The sequence below is a fragment of the Penicillium hordei genome (assembly GCF_028827395.1).
Source record: "Penicillium hordei strain IBT 12815 chromosome Unknown utg000002l_segment0_segment0, whole genome shotgun sequence".
Classification (NCBI taxonomy): Eukaryota; Fungi; Ascomycota; class Eurotiomycetes; order Eurotiales; family Aspergillaceae; genus Penicillium; species Penicillium hordei.
Genome location: NW_026623143.1, coordinates 4,932,602 through 4,952,891, shown reverse-complemented (window position 1 = coordinate 4,952,891; position 20,290 = coordinate 4,932,602). Strand labels below are relative to the sequence as shown.

The 20,290-nt window shown below is 48.0% G+C and overlaps 11 protein-coding genes across 11 annotated transcripts; 5 read left to right on the top strand and 6 right to left on the bottom strand.

Moving 5' to 3' along the window:
- Positions 1-20: 20 nt before the first annotated feature.
- On the bottom strand, positions 21-1,872 carry N7537_005201 (bifunctional nucleoside/nucleotide kinase/histidine phosphatase family protein; the record flags this gene model as incomplete). Its single annotated transcript, XM_056896258.1, has 4 exons — positions 21-689; positions 745-1,331; positions 1,384-1,456; positions 1,825-1,872. 4 exons carry the CDS (start codon positions 1,870-1,872, stop codon positions 21-23), a joined length of 1,377 nt encoding a protein of 458 aa, XP_056756006.1.
- A 1,140-nt stretch (positions 1,873-3,012) lies between these two features.
- N7537_005200 (Nucleotide-binding alpha-beta plait) lies at positions 3,013-4,061 on the bottom strand (the record flags this gene model as incomplete). The annotated part of the gene is made up of 4 exons (XM_056896257.1): positions 3,013-3,202; positions 3,265-3,612; positions 3,674-3,959; positions 4,022-4,061. 4 exons carry the CDS (start codon positions 4,059-4,061, stop codon positions 3,013-3,015), a joined length of 864 nt encoding a protein of 287 aa, XP_056756005.1.
- Positions 4,062-5,383: 1,322 nt separating this feature from the next.
- N7537_005199 (uncharacterized protein) lies at positions 5,384-7,407 on the top strand (the record flags this gene model as incomplete). Its single annotated transcript, XM_056896256.1, has 4 exons — positions 5,384-5,735; positions 5,816-6,570; positions 6,632-6,682; positions 6,745-7,407. The coding sequence occupies 4 exons, from the start codon at positions 5,384-5,386 to the stop codon at positions 7,405-7,407; spliced, it is 1,821 nt and encodes a 606-aa protein (XP_056756004.1).
- Positions 7,408-9,048: 1,641 nt separating this feature from the next.
- Positions 9,049-10,836, top strand: N7537_005198 (cytochrome P450; the record flags this gene model as incomplete). Its single annotated transcript, XM_056896255.1, has 6 exons — positions 9,049-9,432; positions 9,489-9,573; positions 9,623-9,711; positions 9,775-10,065; positions 10,128-10,176; positions 10,235-10,836. The coding sequence occupies 6 exons, from the start codon at positions 9,049-9,051 to the stop codon at positions 10,834-10,836; spliced, it is 1,500 nt and encodes a 499-aa protein (XP_056756003.1).
- A 319-nt stretch (positions 10,837-11,155) lies between these two features.
- On the top strand, positions 11,156-11,371 carry N7537_005197 (uncharacterized protein; the record flags this gene model as incomplete). The annotated part of the gene is made up of 2 exons (XM_056896254.1): positions 11,156-11,245; positions 11,270-11,371. 2 exons carry the CDS (start codon positions 11,156-11,158, stop codon positions 11,369-11,371), a joined length of 192 nt encoding a protein of 63 aa, XP_056756002.1.
- A 395-nt stretch (positions 11,372-11,766) lies between these two features.
- N7537_005196 (amidohydrolase family protein) lies at positions 11,767-12,875 on the top strand (the record flags this gene model as incomplete). The annotated part of the gene is made up of 2 exons (XM_056896253.1): positions 11,767-12,068; positions 12,161-12,875. 2 exons carry the CDS (start codon positions 11,767-11,769, stop codon positions 12,873-12,875), a joined length of 1,017 nt encoding a protein of 338 aa, XP_056756001.1.
- Positions 12,876-13,060: 185 nt separating this feature from the next.
- On the bottom strand, positions 13,061-14,149 carry N7537_005195 (uncharacterized protein; the record flags this gene model as incomplete). The annotated part of the gene is made up of 2 exons (XM_056896252.1): positions 13,061-13,443; positions 13,471-14,149. The coding sequence occupies 2 exons, from the start codon at positions 14,147-14,149 to the stop codon at positions 13,061-13,063; spliced, it is 1,062 nt and encodes a 353-aa protein (XP_056756000.1).
- Positions 14,150-14,631: 482 nt separating this feature from the next.
- On the bottom strand, positions 14,632-15,451 carry N7537_005194 (E3 ubiquitin-protein ligase MARCH; the record flags this gene model as incomplete). The annotated part of the gene is made up of 2 exons (XM_056896251.1): positions 14,632-14,772; positions 14,822-15,451. The coding sequence occupies 2 exons, from the start codon at positions 15,449-15,451 to the stop codon at positions 14,632-14,634; spliced, it is 771 nt and encodes a 256-aa protein (XP_056755999.1).
- Positions 15,452-15,603: 152 nt separating this feature from the next.
- Positions 15,604-16,863, top strand: pre8 (proteasome core particle subunit alpha 2). Its single transcript, XM_056896250.1, has 5 exons — positions 15,604-15,772; positions 15,828-15,847; positions 15,898-15,948; positions 16,005-16,601; positions 16,690-16,863. The coding sequence occupies exons 1-5, from the start codon at positions 15,729-15,731 to the stop codon at positions 16,806-16,808; spliced, it is 831 nt and encodes a 276-aa protein (XP_056755998.1). The 5' UTR covers positions 15,604-15,728; the 3' UTR covers positions 16,809-16,863.
- Positions 16,864-17,115: 252 nt separating this feature from the next.
- N7537_005192 (uncharacterized protein) lies at positions 17,116-18,108 on the bottom strand (the record flags this gene model as incomplete). The annotated part of the gene is made up of 1 exon (XM_056896249.1): positions 17,116-18,108. One exon carries the CDS (start codon positions 18,106-18,108, stop codon positions 17,116-17,118), a length of 993 nt encoding a protein of 330 aa, XP_056755997.1.
- A 695-nt stretch (positions 18,109-18,803) lies between these two features.
- On the bottom strand, positions 18,804-20,196 carry N7537_005191 (uncharacterized protein; the record flags this gene model as incomplete). The annotated part of the gene is made up of 5 exons (XM_056896248.1): positions 18,804-19,121; positions 19,176-19,729; positions 19,785-19,834; positions 19,887-20,079; positions 20,136-20,196. The coding sequence occupies 5 exons, from the start codon at positions 20,194-20,196 to the stop codon at positions 18,804-18,806; spliced, it is 1,176 nt and encodes a 391-aa protein (XP_056755996.1).
- Positions 20,197-20,290: the final 94 nt, after the last annotated feature.

Below are 20,290 nucleotides of genomic sequence, written 5' to 3'. Positions count from 1 at the left end.
CGATGCAGATCAACACATCCCTAATGCTTGGTTTCCGTGTCCTCTTTCTTTTCTCTCTCGGTAGGGAAATCCTGGTGCTTCGCCGAAGTCCCCTTCCCACGCCAGGTTGACACAGCGGGGATATCAGCCTTGAAGCGCTGCTCTTCGGTACCGTAAGCGCGGGGCGTGAGTTTGATAAGAGTATGCAAAGGCACCTCCATCCAGGGACTCTGCTCCTGGGGTATATTCATAAAGTATGCGTAGATGCAGCGGAGGACAGCTTGGTGGGTAACAATAATCACATTCTCACTGCGCTCCAGCTCCATGATGATGGGCTCAAGGCGGATGACGACGTCGCGGTAGGACTCGCCACCGCGGTAGCGGTAGTTGTACTTGTCTTCATCACGGGCGGCAAAATCCTCAGGGTACTTTTCAGCGATTTGCTCGTAGGTCAAACCATCGCAGACGCCCGAGTCCAGCTCATCCAGGGCTTTCCACTCCAGTGTCTCGTAGCCAGTATCTGCTTTGAGATGGCGGGCACTCTGAATAGTGCGGCGCAAAGTTGAGGTCCAAATCACGATCTTGGTATTGTCTGGGATACCAGACTTGCGCATTAACTCGGGGAGTGCGCGGGCGTAGGCCTCGCCACGCTCGGAGATGTTGGCGTCGCCTCCAATCCGGCCGGTCAGGTTGAACTCGGATTCACCGTGCTATTTTCGTCAGTCCTGCTCCGAAATAATCCTTAATTTTGATCTTTTGACTTACCCTTGATAGCCAGATTGAACGAGGCTTGATGTGAATATTCTGGATATAATAGACTAGGCGACTGGACAGATAATCTTTGATCTGGTTGATGATGACCGTCGATCCCACGTTGATGAGCTTGACATAAGTGTACTTCTTCTCGTCATCATCGATGGTCTCGTACACCTTTTCATAGTTGCGAATGCGGTTGCGGAAATCAAGCGCCGCCACTTCAGGGTCTTGGCCCTTGTAGTCTGGAGATGTCGTTTTGACTTCCTTGATGTTGGTCATGATCAGATCTTCGTCATCACAAATCGACTCAACAAAGAGAGCCTCGATACCAGCCTCGGTGCATTTCTCGTAGATCCACTTGCGGCGATCCTTTGTGGAGTTGGTAGCGTCCAAGATAGCCACAACACCCTTCCCGGCGTTAAACCACTGAAGCATGTCCGACATAGCAGCCTCTGCGGCAGCTCGGCGCATGCGCTCACCTTCTGCATTGTGAGGATCAAAGAAGGCCGCCTGTGGCTGTGGGGTGCTGAAGCGGCGATAGCTTCCCACATTGAAGACACGTGCAGGGACACCGACCCAACCCAGATAGCGCATGGCTGTCAAGAGTCAGTCTCACAGGTTCATTTACGAGATGGCTGGTTCACTTACCCTTGCCGGCGATGAGACTCTTGCCTCGGGCCGGGAGGCCCACCATGACAACACATATCTTTGAGTCGTCGGACTGCGTAGCAAAGTTAACAGCTGACATTTTTGGTTTTGTTTTTTTGCCCTCAAAGATAAATGACGTTGTAAGAATGTTTGATAGTGGGGATGTGGGAAAGAGAAGAAAACAAAAGGTAGACAAGATAGAAGGTATCATAGACCCAAACTTGTAGAATTGCGGAGAAAGTACTGCACAGTCACCTCTACTTGCTCGGATTTGCATCATATCCAGGCAAAAGCTATTTGAGGCATCTCATACTTCCAACATAAGAGATCAATAATCGTAGATCAATCTAGCCCACATACACGCAATACCTCGGCAAGGTAAGGCAAAGTAACAACCCCGCGAATATCAAAGGGCAAAAAACAGAGAGGAATTCCACTCACGCTTGCAACGAATGCCTTATGCTGGCTTTGGACACTTTTTGAAGACATTTTTGAGGTTGATGTTATATGAAGAGAAGGGCAAATACGAGAATCTCGGGAAGATTAGGGGCAATTCCGACCCGAAGCCGGAAGACCAAGAAGCAAGTACTTAACTTAACTCAACATGAGGGTGTTAAGAAGAATATTGAGAATATGACCTGCAGGAATGAATTATAATATGAATTCACAAAGAAAAGAAAAGGTTTAAAAAAGATTTAAAAAAAAACCAAAAGAAACAGAACAGAAGAAACAGGAGAGACAGAATTCAGGGAGGCGCATAATGCGGTGAGTCTGGATTCCCCACTAACGTCATCTCATCGTGAATCTATCCACTTGAACTTCTTGGAAATAGGATATGATATCGACGATATCGATGATAAGCCTTGTTTTATGCATATATAAGACCCAGTTTACATTTTCTTCATCTGTTATTGCTAACTCTTATATAAACTATACACTAAAATAGATAAAACACTATATATCCAGGGATGTACATCGGCTATCATATATACATATTAACCCTTCATGATGTCTGTAGTTGTTATACAAGCGCTTATACCTGGGCTTACCAGGTAATCCAGAGAGAATTAACTACGTATTTATACACAGATGTTCGATATAAGGTGAGCAAATCTACTGACTAACCCTAGAAAGGCTAGGATATACATTTCTCTTCCCGAAATCATCACACCGGTGTCCTTTATGAGCTAGTGTTGTAGATATACCCATATAGTATACTATCTAGTTGCCGGTCTTCGACACAACATGAGCAAGATTTCCCACAGACTTGACGAATGAATACCTCCTTGGGGTGGTATCATCCTCGGGTGTGCGGATGAGCGAATTATAGAAGAAAAGTGGCCCTAGGGCCGGCCAGCCCGGCTATCGTTGACAGATGTGTCAGTATCCGATATATAACAGCTTGAATGTTGTCTCTACCAAACCAAGATATTCAGATCCCTCGAGCCCTACGTTGTCAACCGACTAATTTTGTATCAACAAATAAACCTTGGAACAGTGGGCACTAAGAATTAGACAATTATGCATGTAATTCTGTAGTCTATTCAGGTATCATAGCTCATACAATGTGACACGTCCTATCATTATAATACTTATTTTTTCTTTTTTAGGCAAGTGCCTGTACTTAGATCAGGCCTCCTTGGGACCACGAGCAGACTGTACACGTAGTGGACCACCCCATGGTCCTTCCTGACCATTCAGTGTATCCATAGCTTTCAGGGCTTGCTCGGGAGTACCCACATCGACGAACAGATAGTAATGCTCGCCGGGATCGAACCGCTTGGCGGGGTGAGGGGCGAAGACCTTGCTGACATTCTCACTACAAATATAGGAAGTATCAGTATTGATCACGCGACAGAAATCCAAGCCATGTAAACTTACATCTTGAATCCCTTGAAGAACAACTCCATGTTGCTTTGCACAGCCCCATGGTCGGTCAATCGCGGCAGTCCACCGACATATATGCGGTTGCTAGAGTCACTGTTGACCTTAGCAAAGCTAGGTCTCTCTTGCTGACGCCAACGATCAACGCGGAACGGCTCAGATGGGTTCTGAGTGCGCTCCTGAGACTTGGCCACACCGGGCTTAATCTTGACCGGGCGACCCAACATATCGCGGCCATCGAGCTCGGTCATGGCGCGCTCGGCATGTTCCTTGTTCTGCAAGTCGACAAAACAGTAGGAAGGGTTCCGGCCGGTGAAAGGATCAATGGCAATATCTATGCGCTCGCTATTTTGGGAGTTCAGTTGGCGATTCACGGCTAGGCCACCAGGTACAAGTGCAGGCATACATAGGGAACTCGGCCGCTATGAACAGCGCCTCAACATCCTCCATCTTAGCCGTGTATGGCATGTTGCCGACGTATAGGCGGCGGCCATCGTTAATCGCTTGGGGGACGTGCGCTCCGGGCCGACTGAAAGCTGCGCGGGAGGTATTGGGTTTGGGATTGGGGCTCGCGCTTGGGCTAGCATTGGTACGCGATGGTGTTGCTGGGCTTTCAACCTTCATGCGCCAATTGGCAGAGTTAAAGGCTCGGCCATCGGTGCGGACATTTGCAAAGGGAGACTTGGTAGGAGCTGTATATTGTAGATATCGATTAGTCGAGACTCTTTGGGGTATTTTTTCAGGACGATCTTACTCTGTTGCTCCTCCAGTCTGGGGCTCTCTGTATCATTCATTATTTTTTGAGAATGGATTTCAGTAGCGATAAGATATTCTGAGTAAACAGTTATACCAAAATAATTTTACCAAAATAGAAGAATCGACCTTGGTAAATTGCATCTTCCACTTTTTTTTTTAGAGTGCAAACAGTGCAAATCAACCCTCCGCTTACTATTTAATGCGCTCTCATTTTTCTTTTTCCCTTCATTTCATCTTCATCAAATATCTCTTTTTTTTTTTTTTTGACAGTTTCAATGGCTTGTTTCCTTTGAAATTTCGACCCTATCGACCTTGGGGTTGTACATGGCAAGCCCATAGCATGATGAAGCACAATGGTTCGGTTTGCCAAGCTTCTACCAAAGGGTATTATACATCTCCCGAGATGCAGCTGTCCCGATATGATGAATTTTCGTCGACGGGACAGCTTCAATTTCAAAATGTGAGTTTAAATTGTTTTTGATTTTTTTTTGGGGGGGGGGGATTTTTTTTAAAAAAAAACCTCGGCTCTTATGATGAGTGACCTTTTCACACAGACCTGTTCTGAACTATATTGTTGATAAAAATTGTTATATAAATGTTATCTGATAGAGCTTCTTGACTTTATTTCTCTTGTCGAGTCTATGCGATCATTGCTAACATGATTTCAGATTTTCACAGATTTTTTCAGATTTCACTCTTCGTATAAAACTAGGTCTTAGGCCATGAATATAATTGCTACCTTTCCAATAAACATATTCTTCCATTGTTTTGTTCACTTCGTAGTGCATTCATCTCTTTCCAATCCTTCCAAATTGACCACAAAAAAAAATCTGTATCAATCTACAATATTTGGTCACTGTAGGATTGTAGCCCTGTAGTGCTTACGGGATAGATCGTGTCCTAGATGGAAGCGCTGATTGATGGGGATTATAATGTTATATATATACTCCGTATATTGTAGCAGTTCCCTTTATCTCTATCAAAATTTTAATTCGCTCGGCCCTTTATTCCTCTTGACTTTATTACCCATACACCGTGCGGGAACAGAACGAAATGGGGCAAACAGCATACCATGATCCTTTGTTTGCAATCAGCACTAGCCTTGCCAGTACTTCCAAGAGCACCTCCATCTAGCAATTTGCCCCAACCCCATGCCTCATTCTTTGATAGACCCACCTGAATGTTCCTATATCCATGAATTGATGTACTCCATACATATCCTTGAGGGTCGAGACTCAAAGTAATGTGTTTTTGCTTGCTTTCGAGTTTCTTTGTTCCCCGAACTTAGTACTTCCAACCCTAAAAACCAAAACATAGTCTCATTAATCCGTTCCCCCATATACTTCCCAAAGATATAAACATGATAGGAAAGGAGAAAATGGACGCTACGCTGTCCGAGAAAGCTGTATCGCAACCGCCATTCGGGACAGCTGCCGAGCGAGCCCGACGCAGTCTCAATGCCAAACTCTCCAATCCATTAGCTGGGTTCAGCCATACAGAGCTACGGAATCAGGGGCGCACGTTTGCTGAACTTCACGAGATGGGCGATGAGTCCGATATCCGTGCTTTCGAGCTGGGTGCTGTGCTTGCACAGTCTCCAGAACGATATGTAAATGTCACTGGTCTAACAAACCAGGAGAAGAGAGTATTGGGCCGGGAATTCACGCATCGCTGGTCACAACCATGGAAAATGTATGCTGTCATTACATTATGTTCTTTATCCGCTACAGTTCAAGGGATGGACAAGTAGCAGTAAATTTCCCCCAAAGAACACCCTTGCTGACAACCATAGACCAAACGGTGGTCAACGGAGCCCAAATATTCTACAAACACCAATTCGGCATCGGCGATGACTCCTCTCGAAGTGCCTGGCTCGTCGGTCTAGTTAACTCAGCACCATACCTCTGCTGCGCCTTAATCAGTTCCTGGCTAACAGTACCATTCAACCACTGGTTCGGCCGCCGCGGCACAATTTTCATAGCATGTGCCTTGTCTGCGATAACATGTCTCTGGCAGGGATTTGTCGCAACCTGGTGGGCGATGTTTGTTGCACGATTCATGCTAGGCTTCGGCATCGGCCCCAAATTAGCAACTGTGCCGATATACGCCGCCGAAACGGCACCTCCGTCCATCCGTGGAGCATTGGTCATGCAGTGGCAGGTGTGGTCGGCTTTCGGGATTATGGTCGGCTATGCAGCGGACCTCATCTTCTACAATGTCCACTCGAGTACCATCGTCGGCCTGAATTGGCGCTGTATGATGGCTTCGGCGATGTTCCCAGCTCTGGTCGTTTGCTGTTTTGTCTTTACTTGTCCCGAGTCGCCGCATTGGTACATGCGTCAGAAGCAGTATTTCCGTGCTTACAGGTCGATCTGTACGCTGCGGAATCATAAAATCCAGGCAGCTCGTGACCTGTACTACATGCATACCCTGCTGGAGGCTGAGAATAATATGAATCTTGGGCGTAACAAGATGCTGGAACTGATTAAAGTCCCCCGAAACCGCCGAGCAACGTTGGCATCTCAGATTGTCATGTTTATGCAGCAAGTGAGTGTGGATTTTCAGCAAGATATACGGAAGTAATTGCAGAGAGAACTGACCTGAACAGTTCTGTGGCGTCAACGTTATTTCATACTATTCTTCCGAGATATTTCTCGAGGTTAGTCTAAGCTATCGAGTCTACCTTTTCTCTAACAAAACATTAACCAAAAAAAATCATAGGCTAAATTTTCTCCACCGGCCGCTCTAGCCGCTTCATTAGGCTGGGGACTCATTAACTGGCTCTTATCAATACCGGCAATCTACACAATCGACATATTTGGTCGACGCAATCTCCTGTTACTCACCTTCCCACTCATGTCTATGGCAATGTTATTCACAGGGTTCAGCTTCTGGATCCCAGAGAGCAGCCACAGTGCACGTCTCACCTGCATTGCTTTGGGGGCATATCTTTTCGGCGTAGTCTACTCACCGGGTGAGGGACCCGTGCCGTTCACATACACGGCCGAAGTATACCCGTTGTACGTCCGGTCATACGGAATGGCACTAGGCACGGCAACGATGTGGTTCTGCAATTTTATTCTGGGCATGACGTGGCCATCTCTGCGCGCTGCATTTACAATACAGGGGGCATTTAGTTGGCATGCAAGCTGGTGTGTGGTTGGATGGTGGATGGTACTTTTGTTTATGCCAGAGACGAAGGGGAAGACCCTTGAGGAGTTGGATCAGGTCTTTTCCGTGCCGACGAGGTTGCATGCGCGGTATGGGTTGAGGCAAATTGGGTATTTCTTTAACCGATATTTGTTGCAGAGGGATGTTAGACCGGAGATTCTTTATGAGAGGGAGGAATTGGTTAAGGTTCAAGATGTTGGATTTAATGCTTGACGAGATGCATATGGAGTAAAATTTGGTCCACATTTGAAGAGAGGGATTCAAGGGAAATTTTCCGTTGGTCAGTTTGTTTTCTGTTCTAGCATAGATATACTCTAGGACATTGGTATTCATAATGAACAAATACTGACAAGGGTTCCATCCCAAACCCTCCGCTCACAGAAGGATTCGCCCTAATTGCAATATCTCGAATCTAGATGATTTTTTATGCAGATCTTATGAAGCGATGTAATTGGATAGTTGAAATCCACCAGGATCAATGGTCCTTTTCAACAATTCCCATGGCGCGATGCTAGAGTTCTCTTCCTGTTTTTCTCGTATTGGGCGCCTTTATTCTAATCCATGCACTTTTGGTGAAAAAATGTAAATGGATAATCTTACATTCGGTTATAGGTCAGAGTCAGAAACTAATCAGCTCAACGGGTGCATTGTGGCGCATCCAACAGCGCTAAGCGGCATATAAATGGCTGCGCTTGTATGCAAACTAACAATATAGCCAATCGGGGAAGACCAGCAAGTCATTGTTTAGCTTCAGTATTATTGTCATCAACCACAGAAATGCAACCTCAATTAAGCGAATCCGATCCTAGTCTCGGCCTATGAGGGTTGTTAACTGAGAAGAAATCGGCCAAGGCTCTATATGAGTACCAAGCCACAACAGATGAGTCAGACATAAATGGATCGACAAGAAAATAGTGAATGTGAGATGTTGTTCTATTATAAAATCTATACTATACATTAGATCTGAAATCGGACGTTGATTGGGCCTCCCATTTGGAATTAGAATCACTGTGGAAGGATCTAATTAGATGTTTGTAGGAATTAAGGATATTCAGGGTTCGCATACCCTGGAAGGATAAGGCAAGACCAAGCACGCTTCTATTCGACACTCAGCCTTGTAAACCCCACAATATTGATTATCGAGAGAATAAGTATCCATTTCCCACTATATTTTCAATTCTTAATTGGCTCTTCAAAAGTTCGATACAGTCTCAGCCCTGGAAACGGGATCGAATTCGTCCATAGGTTTCTAAAAGCCCTGGATGTCTGACCTAATCTAAAGCGGCCTCGCCCCCAATGTATGGAGGCATTAGGGCTCTCGCTCAGCTCTGAACTCTGCTCGGGGTAAGATTCTTATGGGATTTATTTTAAAATAAAACAAAATAAAACAAAATAGGATTATAAGCCTCAGTCTTGATTTGACCTTAACGGCCCGCCTTACTAGTCCGCTTCAATCAAAATTCTGGTATGCATTGCGCTAATGCTAACAATATCCGAGACAGAAACCAACAGCGGCTTCAAGATGCAAAGACCAGGATAGGTTACATATGTAGGTTTTTTTTTTTTTTTTTTTCCCTTCAGTCCTGTGGATCAGGGGAAGGTGTGAATCAGCTCAGTCGACCCGATCTGAAATCCCTGACAGTAGGGCCAGTGACATTGTATGAGAAGGAGCAATGGAGAATTGGCCATTGGCCCGGCGCAATCATTTCATTCTCGGCAGGAGAGTATGCCATTGTCGTCGAATTCCCCCCGCTTCGGGGCCTATCCTTTTCGGCGTATAAAGACGTTGATCTTGTCCAGCTTCACTTCTGCAATCTACTTCTTTCTGACACTCCTCTCTGGCATTTCTTCATAATGCTGCAGAGCACTCTGACTCGACTGGTACTTGCTTCGTGCAATAACTCGGCTACTCTTCGAGATCTGGGGAGCTTGACCTCAGTGATTCTTCTGATCTCTGCCTTGCTCTATCGAGTACTATACGTGCCCGTGGCATCCTCAGCCCGAAAAGACAATTCCCCTCCCCGCTTGCAATTGCCTAGCTGGAAGGTCCCCCAGCTGTTCTTTGAGAAGAGGTTTGATTTTATCAAAGATGGCTTCAGGGCTACATCATCTTCCATCTATCAGACCAGACTGTTCCAACATGCCGCCATCATTCTATCCGGGGATGAAGGCCGACAAGTCTTCTTCAAGGAGAAGGGTCTCTGTCTGTATGACACATTTTCAATCATGATGGGCAGCGTAAGGTCCCTACTTACTGAGTTTACTCTCAGCAATAACTAACTTCTCGCATTTAGGGCGCTGCTCAATTTGATCCCCATCAAGTCGGCGGTGTGGTCAAACGAATGGCTTCGATTCAACGACCTGACAATCTTCAGAAATGTTAGTATATGCCGTTCTTGATGTAGAAGATTGACTAATATACATACAGTGATTCCATTGATTCTGTCAGAATGCCAGCGGAAAATGGATATGTGGGGTAGCGAGCGTATTCTCGATCCCTGCTCCTCCCTTCACGAGGTGCGTGAATCTAAGTTCAATCGTTGGTAGATGAGAAACTGAGACACATTCCTTTTTCCTTAGGTCGCGTTTCACTTGGTTATGTGCATTGCTTCCTTTGATATCGCCAATGATCCGGTGCTTTCAGCTCGTCTCAAGTCCCTTGTCGACACTGTCGACTCGATCACTAACCCATACTCAACTTGGATTCCTTGGTTGCCTGCCCCAGCCTTGTTCCAGAAATTCTTTGCTTCTGTTCAAATTTACTGGATTGTTCAAGCGGCCATTCACACCAGGAAGAGGAGCGGAATTAAGAGGGATGATATGCTGCAGCAGATGATTGACGAAGGAGATGGTACAATTCGAATCTTTGGGGTATGTATTCTTGTCACATCTTTATTCGACGATTTTGATCGGGGATCTAACTCTCTCAAAAGTGTATTCTAGGACTATCGCTGGCTGGAGCTCGTGCCACTGGAACAATTGGTAAGTTTTATATTTCAGCAATACCGAATTTAATAGTACTGACGGTTATCCCCTCTAGTGACATGGCTGATCATGTACCTCTCCTCTGACCCAACTTGGTCCTCGAATGTTCAAGAGGAGATCAAGACCTTCATATCTACTCACGCATCCTCACCATCCCCTCCCTCTGGGTACGCTTTCATCCAAACCCTCTCAGAAATCCCTCTCACGGCCTGGGAATCCCAAACACCCAATCTCGACCTATGCATACGTGAAACACTGCGCACCTCACAGCCATACACAGCAGTGCGAAAGAACACCGGTCCAGATCTTACCATTGGGCCATACGTTATCCCCTCGGGATCTCTCGTTGTGTATCCATTTTCGGATACAGCACTCAACCCGAAGTACTACTCGGAACCAACCCGCTGGGATCCGTCTCGGGTACTTGACAGGGAAACACCATTTATTGGCTGGGGTGCGGGAACGCATGCTTGCAAAGGCCAACGACTTGCTACATTAAGTATGAAACTCATGGTTGCCTATGCTTTAACGCGGTTTGATATTACGATAGTTGATGGCCAGGGCAGAAAGATCAGTCGGGTTCCCTTTCCCGAATGGAATGATTCTGCGACTTGTCGCCCAAAGGAGGAATGCGGGATCAAGTTTGCTGAGAAGTGATATTCTACACTGCTATGGTTGAGACTCGCAGGTCTCATTTTATCTGCCACTTTATCTGATATGGATTAGTGGCCGTCTGAACAAATCAATTACTTCTGTATACTTATTTCAATTAATTATCCCGTCAAGCATTAGGTACTTGGAGTTGTTAGCCACATGACTCGTAGCCTCTTCATCTTGCATGTATTTTCCCTCTACAATAAACTAGACGGTAACAAGAACACTCTATATCATCTCTACTCGCAATACATCCAAAGAGCACACTTCTCGATATTTGTCCCATCGGCTACCAATCCTGACCAAAATACCGGTTGCACCGATGGCAGGCTATGTCTTAAGAGTTGAAACGAAATTACAACCCCAGTCTCGACCCTCACAACCAGACCTTTTTAATCGGCCAGATCAACTCGTCCGATATCGTTGATTTCCCCAGATGCGGCTCCATCGATGGACTCCACCCAGGGGGAAGATTAAACTAGCGGCACAAGTCCCGACTCCGGCAATCACAACTTCTGGTTGCGAAAGGCCGAATTGATGAAGAAGCGATTGAGGTCGTTCAGTCTGAACGGGACTCACCTGCTCATGGAATTGGTCTATGATCTGTAACTACAACTAGACTTAGCATGTAGTATAGATGACCTAGAATAGAAAACAATATGTCCATCTCGGCTGCCAACGGCTGCCAACGGCTCCCCGCATCCGCCCCGACGGCGAACCGCTATCGGATGCTGACCTTGCCTACATACATATAATTCCTTTGTCATCCGATGAGCTTTCCGATGGAAAGGGCCCATGATTTGGCGTAACAGCATGGAATGCCTGGGCGCTTCCGAAGTGCGGGGTCTCCGCATATGATATAAAGCAGCTGAGAATCATACACAAGATTGTCTACATCCTCAACCCTTCCTACTCCCTTACTAGAAAACCGAAATGCTCGGCAAAATCGCCCTCGAAGAAGCCTTTGCGCTCCCCCGATTCCACGAGAAGACAAAATGGTGGGCGGGCATGTTCGCAACCGACACGGACAAGCACACAGCAGAGATCAACGACGTCGGTCCAATTCGACTGGACTTCGCCGAGCGCCACGGTGTCGGTCTCCAAATCCTCAGCTACACAGCACCCGGCGTACAGGACATCTGGGACGCAAAAGACGCACAAGCCCTCGCGGTTGAGATCAATGACTACATCGCGGAGAAAGTGAAAGCGCATCCGGATCGGTTTGCCGCATTTGCGTAAGTTGCAGCTCCTAAAACCAGGAATGGAAATTACTACATCCCATCCCATCCATGATAGGTATGTATATACATCAAGCTAACTCCCCCAGCACTCTCTCCATGCACGACCCACAAGAAGCAGCCGCTGAGCTCCGACGCTGCGTAACACAGCACGGGTTCCTAGGCGCACTAGTGAACGACACGCAGCGCGCCGGCGTCGACGGCGACGACATGATCTTCTACGACAGCGAGAAATGGGACGTATTTTGGGCCACATGCACTGAGCTCGACGTGCCGCTGTACCTACACCCACGTAACCCGACAGGCACGATCTACGATAAGCTCTGGGCCGATCGGAAATGGCTAATCGGGCCTCCGCTGTCATTCGCACACGGAGTCAGTCTACATGTTCTCGGGATGGTGACGAACGGGGTATTTGACCGGAACCCGAAACTGCAGGTTATTCTTGGACATTTGGGGGAGCATATACCGTTTGACATGTGGCGGATTAACCACTGGTTTGAGGATCGGAAGAAGATGCTTGGACTTGGGGAGACGTGTAAGCGCACGATTCGGGAATACTTTGCGGAGAATTTGTGGATTACGACGTCGGGACATTTCTCGACTACTACGTTGCACTTTTGTATGGCGGAGGTTGGGGCTGATCGGATTTTGTTCTCGATCGATTATCCGTTTGAGACGTTTGGAGATGCGTGTGAGTGGTTTGATTCAGCGGAGATGTCGAATACGGATCGGTTGAAGATTGGAAGGGAGAATGCGAAGAAGTTGTTTAAGCTTGGGGCTTACAAGGATAGTACGGCTTGAGGTGACAAGGAAGATAGGGTTGGAATGGAATTTTCACATCGAATTTCGTTATGCCTTTGTTCACTCGCTTGAAACATTGCATCTGGGGTATTTGAAACAGTTGAAACAGTAAAAGCAAATCGTAGAATCGTAGAGATTGAGAACATGTTCCATGCGATGCCATGGTTCAGTGGCTCTTCCATCATTTAGACGGTGTCATATGGAGACAAATCGCGCTCGGCTGCCTTGTGTCGATCTTTCCCGAGTGCCTGGTATCGATCCCAGCAGTGCTCCCAGATCTCTGGCGAGTCACAAAGATAACCCATCATTGGCGTGAAGTACTGTCGTTTGATCTCAAGAGTGAGCCAGGTCAAGGTACCGTAGGTATCGATGCAGCTGTTCATCAGTTCCCAGATGACAAGGACACGACGCGAAAGCTTTGCGCGTGCGGGGGTAGGATTTCGCTCGTTCAAGAGCTGACGGTTGCGCAGAAGAAGGAAAGGATTGTGGACCCATTCTTCATACATGTCCATGTACAAGGCAAGCAGTCGTCGTTCAAGGTATCGAGGCTTCTTCATGGTCCTATTCACTGTGTATTAGAGGTGCTGAAGCATACGGTAGACAAGAAGCAAAGGGTGTTGGTACTTAGCGAACACAGCCGCCATTTTGCAAAGACGGTCGTAGGCCGAAGTAGCCTCCATTGAGACACCCTCCAGGGCGAAGGATACCTGCTCGGCAGTCTCCAGCTGCTCTCTGAGCATCTCTTCGATGAATTCGACGTGGTTTAGAATGGTCTCGAGGTCAAGTTCCGCGTCTTCGATTTCTTTGGGAGCCAGAAACTCTGGGCTTTGGTGGAAGATGACGAGATTGAACTGGATAGTGGCGTTGATGATAGTAATGAATTGCTTGCGGATATCAGGAAGCATTTCCGGGTCGGCGAGAAGGTCTTGCAGCTGTTCGAGGACAACCTGGTTGCACTGAGACGGGTCACTTTGGACATATGGAGTTATGTTGGGGTCGACATGGAGCATGCGGATCTCTTGCTGGGCAGCTTTGCCTAAAGCGTAGACCCATGCTTCCTCGCGGCGTTTCTCGACTGCGATGCAAGATGCAAGCATCTCACACTCGGACTCATTGTATTCGGGAAATGGTTCAGTCTCGGGGAATGGCTCAGTCTCTGTGTTTGCAGTATCCGCGGTTGTAGGAGTAGTAGATCCAGAATCCTCAGATTCAGAGTCCATCGCGACTTGAGAGGGGACAACCCCGAGACGGGACCATGGTGGGAGATCGTCCATTTTGCGAAGATGAGATGAATGCTGAGTTACATGAGGGGAAGAAGAGGGAAGAAGAGAGGGGGAAAGACAAGGTCTTAAAACGAGACAGACTGCTGCCATAATAATGCATTGAAGTTATTGAATAAGGCACGCGCGTGACAATGAACAATGAACAATATGACAATAAGACGATACTAAGCCTGAATAGGAAATAGGACTATACATGAATTTACCGCTGCTCAATCCAAAAGCGCTAATAGGTCAGACTCGAAGGTCAGAACGCTCCTTTAGAATTGAGCGGTGGACTGCCTTCCCCAAGAACGCTGCCTGATTAGGTGAAGTAGCGAATGACTTGAGAACAAGACGTTCTCGAGTCAATCATCTGCTTCTCAGGCAGACAATCAAGAGTTAATGAAGGCAGTTATTGTTCTTCGCACATTGACTAATCGACGTCTCATGGGGCAGAGGAGGACGGCAACTTAAGTAGTGCGAGTTCATTGGAACTATTCTTCCTTCATTCCAGCGTCGTCCGGTACTGGGCCGTCCGTATCATTGTCTTCACCTGGTAGTGGGACATCCATGACTCGCTCGCCAGCCTTTTCCAGGGTTCGTCTACTCCATGACCGAACACCTTTGTAGACAGCCTGTCTGAGGTTAGTCAAATCAGATATAGTCAAATGTGACTATACATACCCAAAGGAAAGTACCGATGCCAACCATGACCACTAGCCAGTTCAACTGGGCGGCCCGATTACGGCCCGAATTGCGCCCTGATGCGACAGACCGGAGGTTCCAAGGGAACGGCGACAGCGCAAAGATTGCCTTGAGGAAGGACAACAGGCCCAAAGACGCGAGTCCTTTGAGGAAGTGTCCCAACCAGGATTCATCTTCCTCGACCAATTCGGCGTAAACATCCACGGGGCCCAAGTAAAAATCAATGATGGGGTCAGCAATGAATCCAAGCAGGAATACGGTTAACAAAAGAATGCCGAGTGTGAGGATTAGCTGGGTAGTGGCGCTACTGATCCACCGAGCCCAAGTCAGTCGCCCTAGGCGATACTGGAAGCCACAGGTGGGACATTGCCAGAAGTTTCTCGTCCCATATTTGGGGTCGGCATGGCGCCATGACTGCAAGCAGCCCTCGTGAACATAACGCGAGGAACCTTTGCATTGACAAGGGCTTAACAGACGGCCAGATTCTGGATCGGAAGATTCATAAACCACTCGAGGCTTCTGAAGGAATTCTGAGGGTTGGAAAGTAGGCAGCACGCTTTCTAGGCAGATGCGGCAGACCCGTGGAGGATAATGCTGTGTGTCTGCCATTGAGTCTCACATCGAGATTTACTCGAACCTTGACAAAAGAAGGCCGAGGAAGAATTACTGTTTCTTTTCTGAGGTGTCGAAAAAAAAAGAGAACGACAAGAAGAAGAGGAAAAGCAGAAAAGCCGAAGGTGTCCCAAACCCCACGGCTAATCCCGATTGGGTCACCGCCTTTCGTGAGCTCTACCGCGCCAAACGTCACCCATCTCTGCCTACAACACAGCTCCCTTTCTTTCGATCTTTCCATCCTCTCGTCTTCTCTTCCTATTGACAGCGAATCATGGCGGACAGATACTCATTCTCCTTGACTACATTCTCCCCCAGGTAAGGACGACTTGTCCTATGGAATTGACAACGTGCTAATTCAGCTCCATTACAGCGGAAAGCTGGTGCAAATTGGTATGGAATCATCGTTTCTGAGCTTAGGCATCGATGACTGATTAATATAGAATATGCCTTGAACGCGGTCAACCAGGGTGTGACTGCCCTTGGTATCAAAGGTACGAAAACGCCCAACTTCTCCCACATAGGGCCAAGCTGACCGGCCCCGTGATAGCTACGAACGGCATTGTGCTCGCGACTGAGAAAAAGTCCTCATCGCCTCTGATCGACCCTCCTTCGCTGTCCAAGATCTCCCTGATCACGCCGGATATCGGTATGGTCTACGCCGGCATGGGCCCCGACTATCGGGTGCTAGTCGACAAGGCCCGCAAGGTCTCACACACAGGCTACAAGCGCATCTACAACGAATACCCTCCTACTCGTATATTGGTTCAGGACGTCGCTCGGGTAGTGCAAGAAGCTACGCAATCCGGTGGTGTGCGGCCGTACGGTGTCAGTCTGTTGGTCGCAGGTTGGGACGAGGGCGTGGAGCCTGAGTCGGAAGAGGCTAAGAAGGATGACCCTGAGCAGAAGATCTCCAGCAAGACTGGTGGTATCCAGAAGGGTGGGCCCAGTCTGTACCAGGTCGACCCCAGCGGCAGCTACTACCCGTGGAAGGCGACGGCCATCGGTAAACACGCAACAAGCGCCAAGACGTTCCTCGAGAAACGGTACACTGAAGGACTAGAGTTGGAAGATGCCATCCATATCGCGCTGTTGACACTCAAGGAGACGATTGAGGGTGAGATGAATGGTGACACAATAGAAATTGGTGAGTTTGGGGTTACTGCCTCGTTTTCTCCCATTCTGGCCACTTGGGTATCCAAGGGTCTGGTTAATATCGACTAACACCGCTCTAGGTATTGTCGGTCCCCCAGCGGACCACCTGCTGGGCTTCGAGGGAGTGGAGGGTGCTCAGGGACCACGGTTCCGCAAGTTGACCAAGGAGCAGATCGAGGACTACCTGACCAATCTATGAACGAGAACACATAATTTATGTAGACTCGAATGAAACCTTTCCTTTTTGTCGGGTGATTGACGGTTCTCCCATTACAAATCGCTTGGCCACAGACGGCTACCCACCTAATGGTCTAGTTCATGTCACCATACTCTGTACCTTGATGGCGAAAGCCGAACGCTTCGAAGCGCCAGGAGATGGTCCGAGTCACCCCTGATTTCCATTCCTTACAATCGACCACTTATACGGCGTGTCCTGTAGGACTTTGACCCTCCAAATATGCAGTTCCAAGATTGCTTCAATATCATTATCGTTATATTTTATACCGTCATATTGCTAATGAGGTCGCCCTCTCAGACTCCACAAACATCCTCCTCTGAACAACTTGACCTCCGACCGGCGGAGCTAAAAAGTCCTTCGGCTCAGCCTGCTCGTAAGGCGAATCCTCACTGCGATCCGGCGTCTCAGGCGGTCTCTGCATCGAGCAAAGAGGCAATGTATCGGCAATGGCGAGAGAAATAGGATGTCTTGAACCCTGGATGAGATCTACCAGACGACCAAGCACAGCAAACTCAAGTTTGAGTTTGAGCGAGTAAATGAATCCCTTCAGGGTGATTTGCACGGAGTATAAATTAGCGTATTCGAGACTCAAAAGCAGCAGATCCATCCCAATGATTGCGCAGTTAATCCCGATCAGCTGATACATGATTCTCCGGGTATCTGGACGCGAAGGCACATCCGCACCAAGACGCAGCAGCTTAACCGTCTCGATCACATACAGCGTCGACAGCAGACTCTCTTGAATCGTGAACCCAGTCAGCTGGATCTTCTCCATGATGTTATATCCATTCACCCAGGAAGCGTCACCGGTGTGGACTATGTTCGCGCCGTAAGTGAGGATCGTCGTGGGCACATGCAGGAGCAAGACATTTGCGACGATGATCTGCAGCACACGGTGCAGCATGCGCTCGTCCCGTAACACAAGGTGCAGCCGTGAGTAGAGCACCACCGATTGGCCGGTCACCATGGTCCACCAGCCGATAGTTAGGACAGTAACCGACAGCACGGAATTAGTCTTAGTAAAGAACTTCATCAGGAAGCCAATTGAGTATGGTACGACGCCTAGCACTCCCGAGATAAGCAAGGACCAGAAATAGAGCCCGCGCCAGCGGCGGAAGGTAGCTGGGACGAGTATAACCAGCTCAGCGACGTTGTAGCATGATAATCCGATAAAAACGACGAGTATCATCTGTAGTATGTCACCCTCTTTCGCCAGGGAGCCGGATATCCCATCCAGCAGGTCCTGGGGAATGTTGGACATTGTTGTAGAAGAGTCATTCGAGGCTTTGGGGAGGAGCGATATGAGCGACCGGACTCGAGGAGGGAGTCTGGTTCACCCTGTTTGGTATGTCCACATATTCTAATGGACAAACGGGGGAATCGAGGAATTTTCAAGAAGGGAAAGGAGAAGGCGAAAAGACGAAAAGACGAAAGAGTAAACGCAGGATGGGATGTGGACTGGTCGTACAGGTCAATGCCGCGTCATGCAGACCAATTTTTGGACTCGTCTTGAGTGAAAGGAAAACAGAAGAAGCCTCGGGTATTCAAGGGTGTTCACAGGATGTTCACAAGGTGCTTATAGTGTGTTTTATGGGGTATTCAACGTATTCAACTCCAGGGTCAAACCTTGGGAAGTCTGGGGTATGGGGGAAGGGGGAGGCGTCGAATCTAAGCATTCAATAGTCCGGCATCGGCGCCTCCGAGATTAATTCGCTAATTTCTAATTTGTTCAATGGTAGGAATTGGAAAAGATTCGGAGGATTTGATTTTGTGGGCTATTTTCATCCTTGCATGTGAGACAAAAACATGGTCCATAAACGAATAACCCCGAATAACCCAAAAATAAATACATTTAGATGAAAGAGATGTCCAAGATATGAAAAAAAAAAAGACGTAGTATTCTCTACTATCATATTATGCTAATAAGCTAATAATTCTTTGAAATAATATATGATTTCACGATTGATTCGTGTTCAGAGTTGCCTCGGCTGTCCATGGGACATCTTCCTCAGAGTCTTCATCCTGACTGTCGGCTACTTCCTCCACTTTCCGTTTCTTGCTTGGTGCCTGCACAGGCTGTTTTGGTGGCACTGACTTAGATGGTAATGGGCTTGGAAACTTCAGTTCTGGAGATGGTGGTGCAGAAGACAGTGAGGATATAGGCGAAGGGGTCGGAGTAGGAGGATCATAATACTCAAAGTCGGGAGACTTTGCCAAGGGACTCAAAGGCTCGGAGGGCAGCGATCCCTTTCTCTCTGTCTCATAAAGACCATCCTAGCCAAAATTAGAAGCACGATCGCATGCAACAGACCAGAGACATCGACATACCGGTTCAATGCGAAACGCAACGTGCAGCTCCTCGACTTGTTCGGGCAATGGCTTACCCGCGCGCTTCTCAACCTCTGCAAATCGTTCATCTGGCAGGTCACGATACATCGCAATGCGTGTTTGCACGCTGGCCTCCCACGCGCTGCCGGACAAGAGCGGCTGCAGAACCGCGTGAGACTGAGGCTTGATTTTCATATGAGACTGGTTAATAGCCAACACGGCGATATTCCTCGCGGCGAGTCTAGCTAGGTGTGTGGCTAGCTCGCCAGCAATGTTCCATTTGCGATTGAGCAGCCATTGTAGGTGTGCTTTATCAGTGATTTTGCCCTCGGCAAGCTGATCCTTGAGCTCTTGGGCGCTGGGGAAGTAAGCGGGGAATAAATTTGACACGGAGTCGACAACAATAAGGTTTGTTTCCGACGGTGGGAACCCCTTTGGTGGACGTGCCAGCAGGGCTATAAGATGGGCTAGTGTATGCGCCCGGAAATAGACAAAGTCGTCGAGGTTGATGGACATCTCCTCGAGCCGGGGACTGGGCAAGGGACATCCCGTATCTAACGGGTGTGAGTAGGACAGCGCAGCTGACTTGGGGAACTGGCAGGAACATACCAATCCAGACTACTTTGCCGTCGCGTAGTGCATTACATGTAATATTCAACCTGTAAATGGATCAGATCGGATTCTGGCGGTGTGGATAGGGGGTGCACTCACGCCAGCGAGGTCTTGCCGACTCCTGGGGGGCCGAATATTTCTGTAACATGTCCACGCAAGATGCCGCCTTGGTTGGGCTGGTCTGGGAGGTCATTTAGAGCCTCGTCTAGACGCGCCAGACCCGTCGCGATCGGATGGCGGGTGGCGGCCGACGCGTTGAGGGACTGCGATGCTGAGATCGAGACCACGGGCGCTGGGGAATAGTTTAATGTTTGTTTCTTTCCTAAAGCATTTGGAGAATTTACTTACGTGTATCTTCGTCAAACCCTTCGAGACCGTCGAGACCGAGAAGGTCCATGTTGATGCTCATGGGCGCATCAGGATGGCTGGCAGCAAAGCCAATGCAAAGACAATTTAATAGGAAAATAAGAAAATAAATTCAAGCTCTAATGCTGTATTCAATC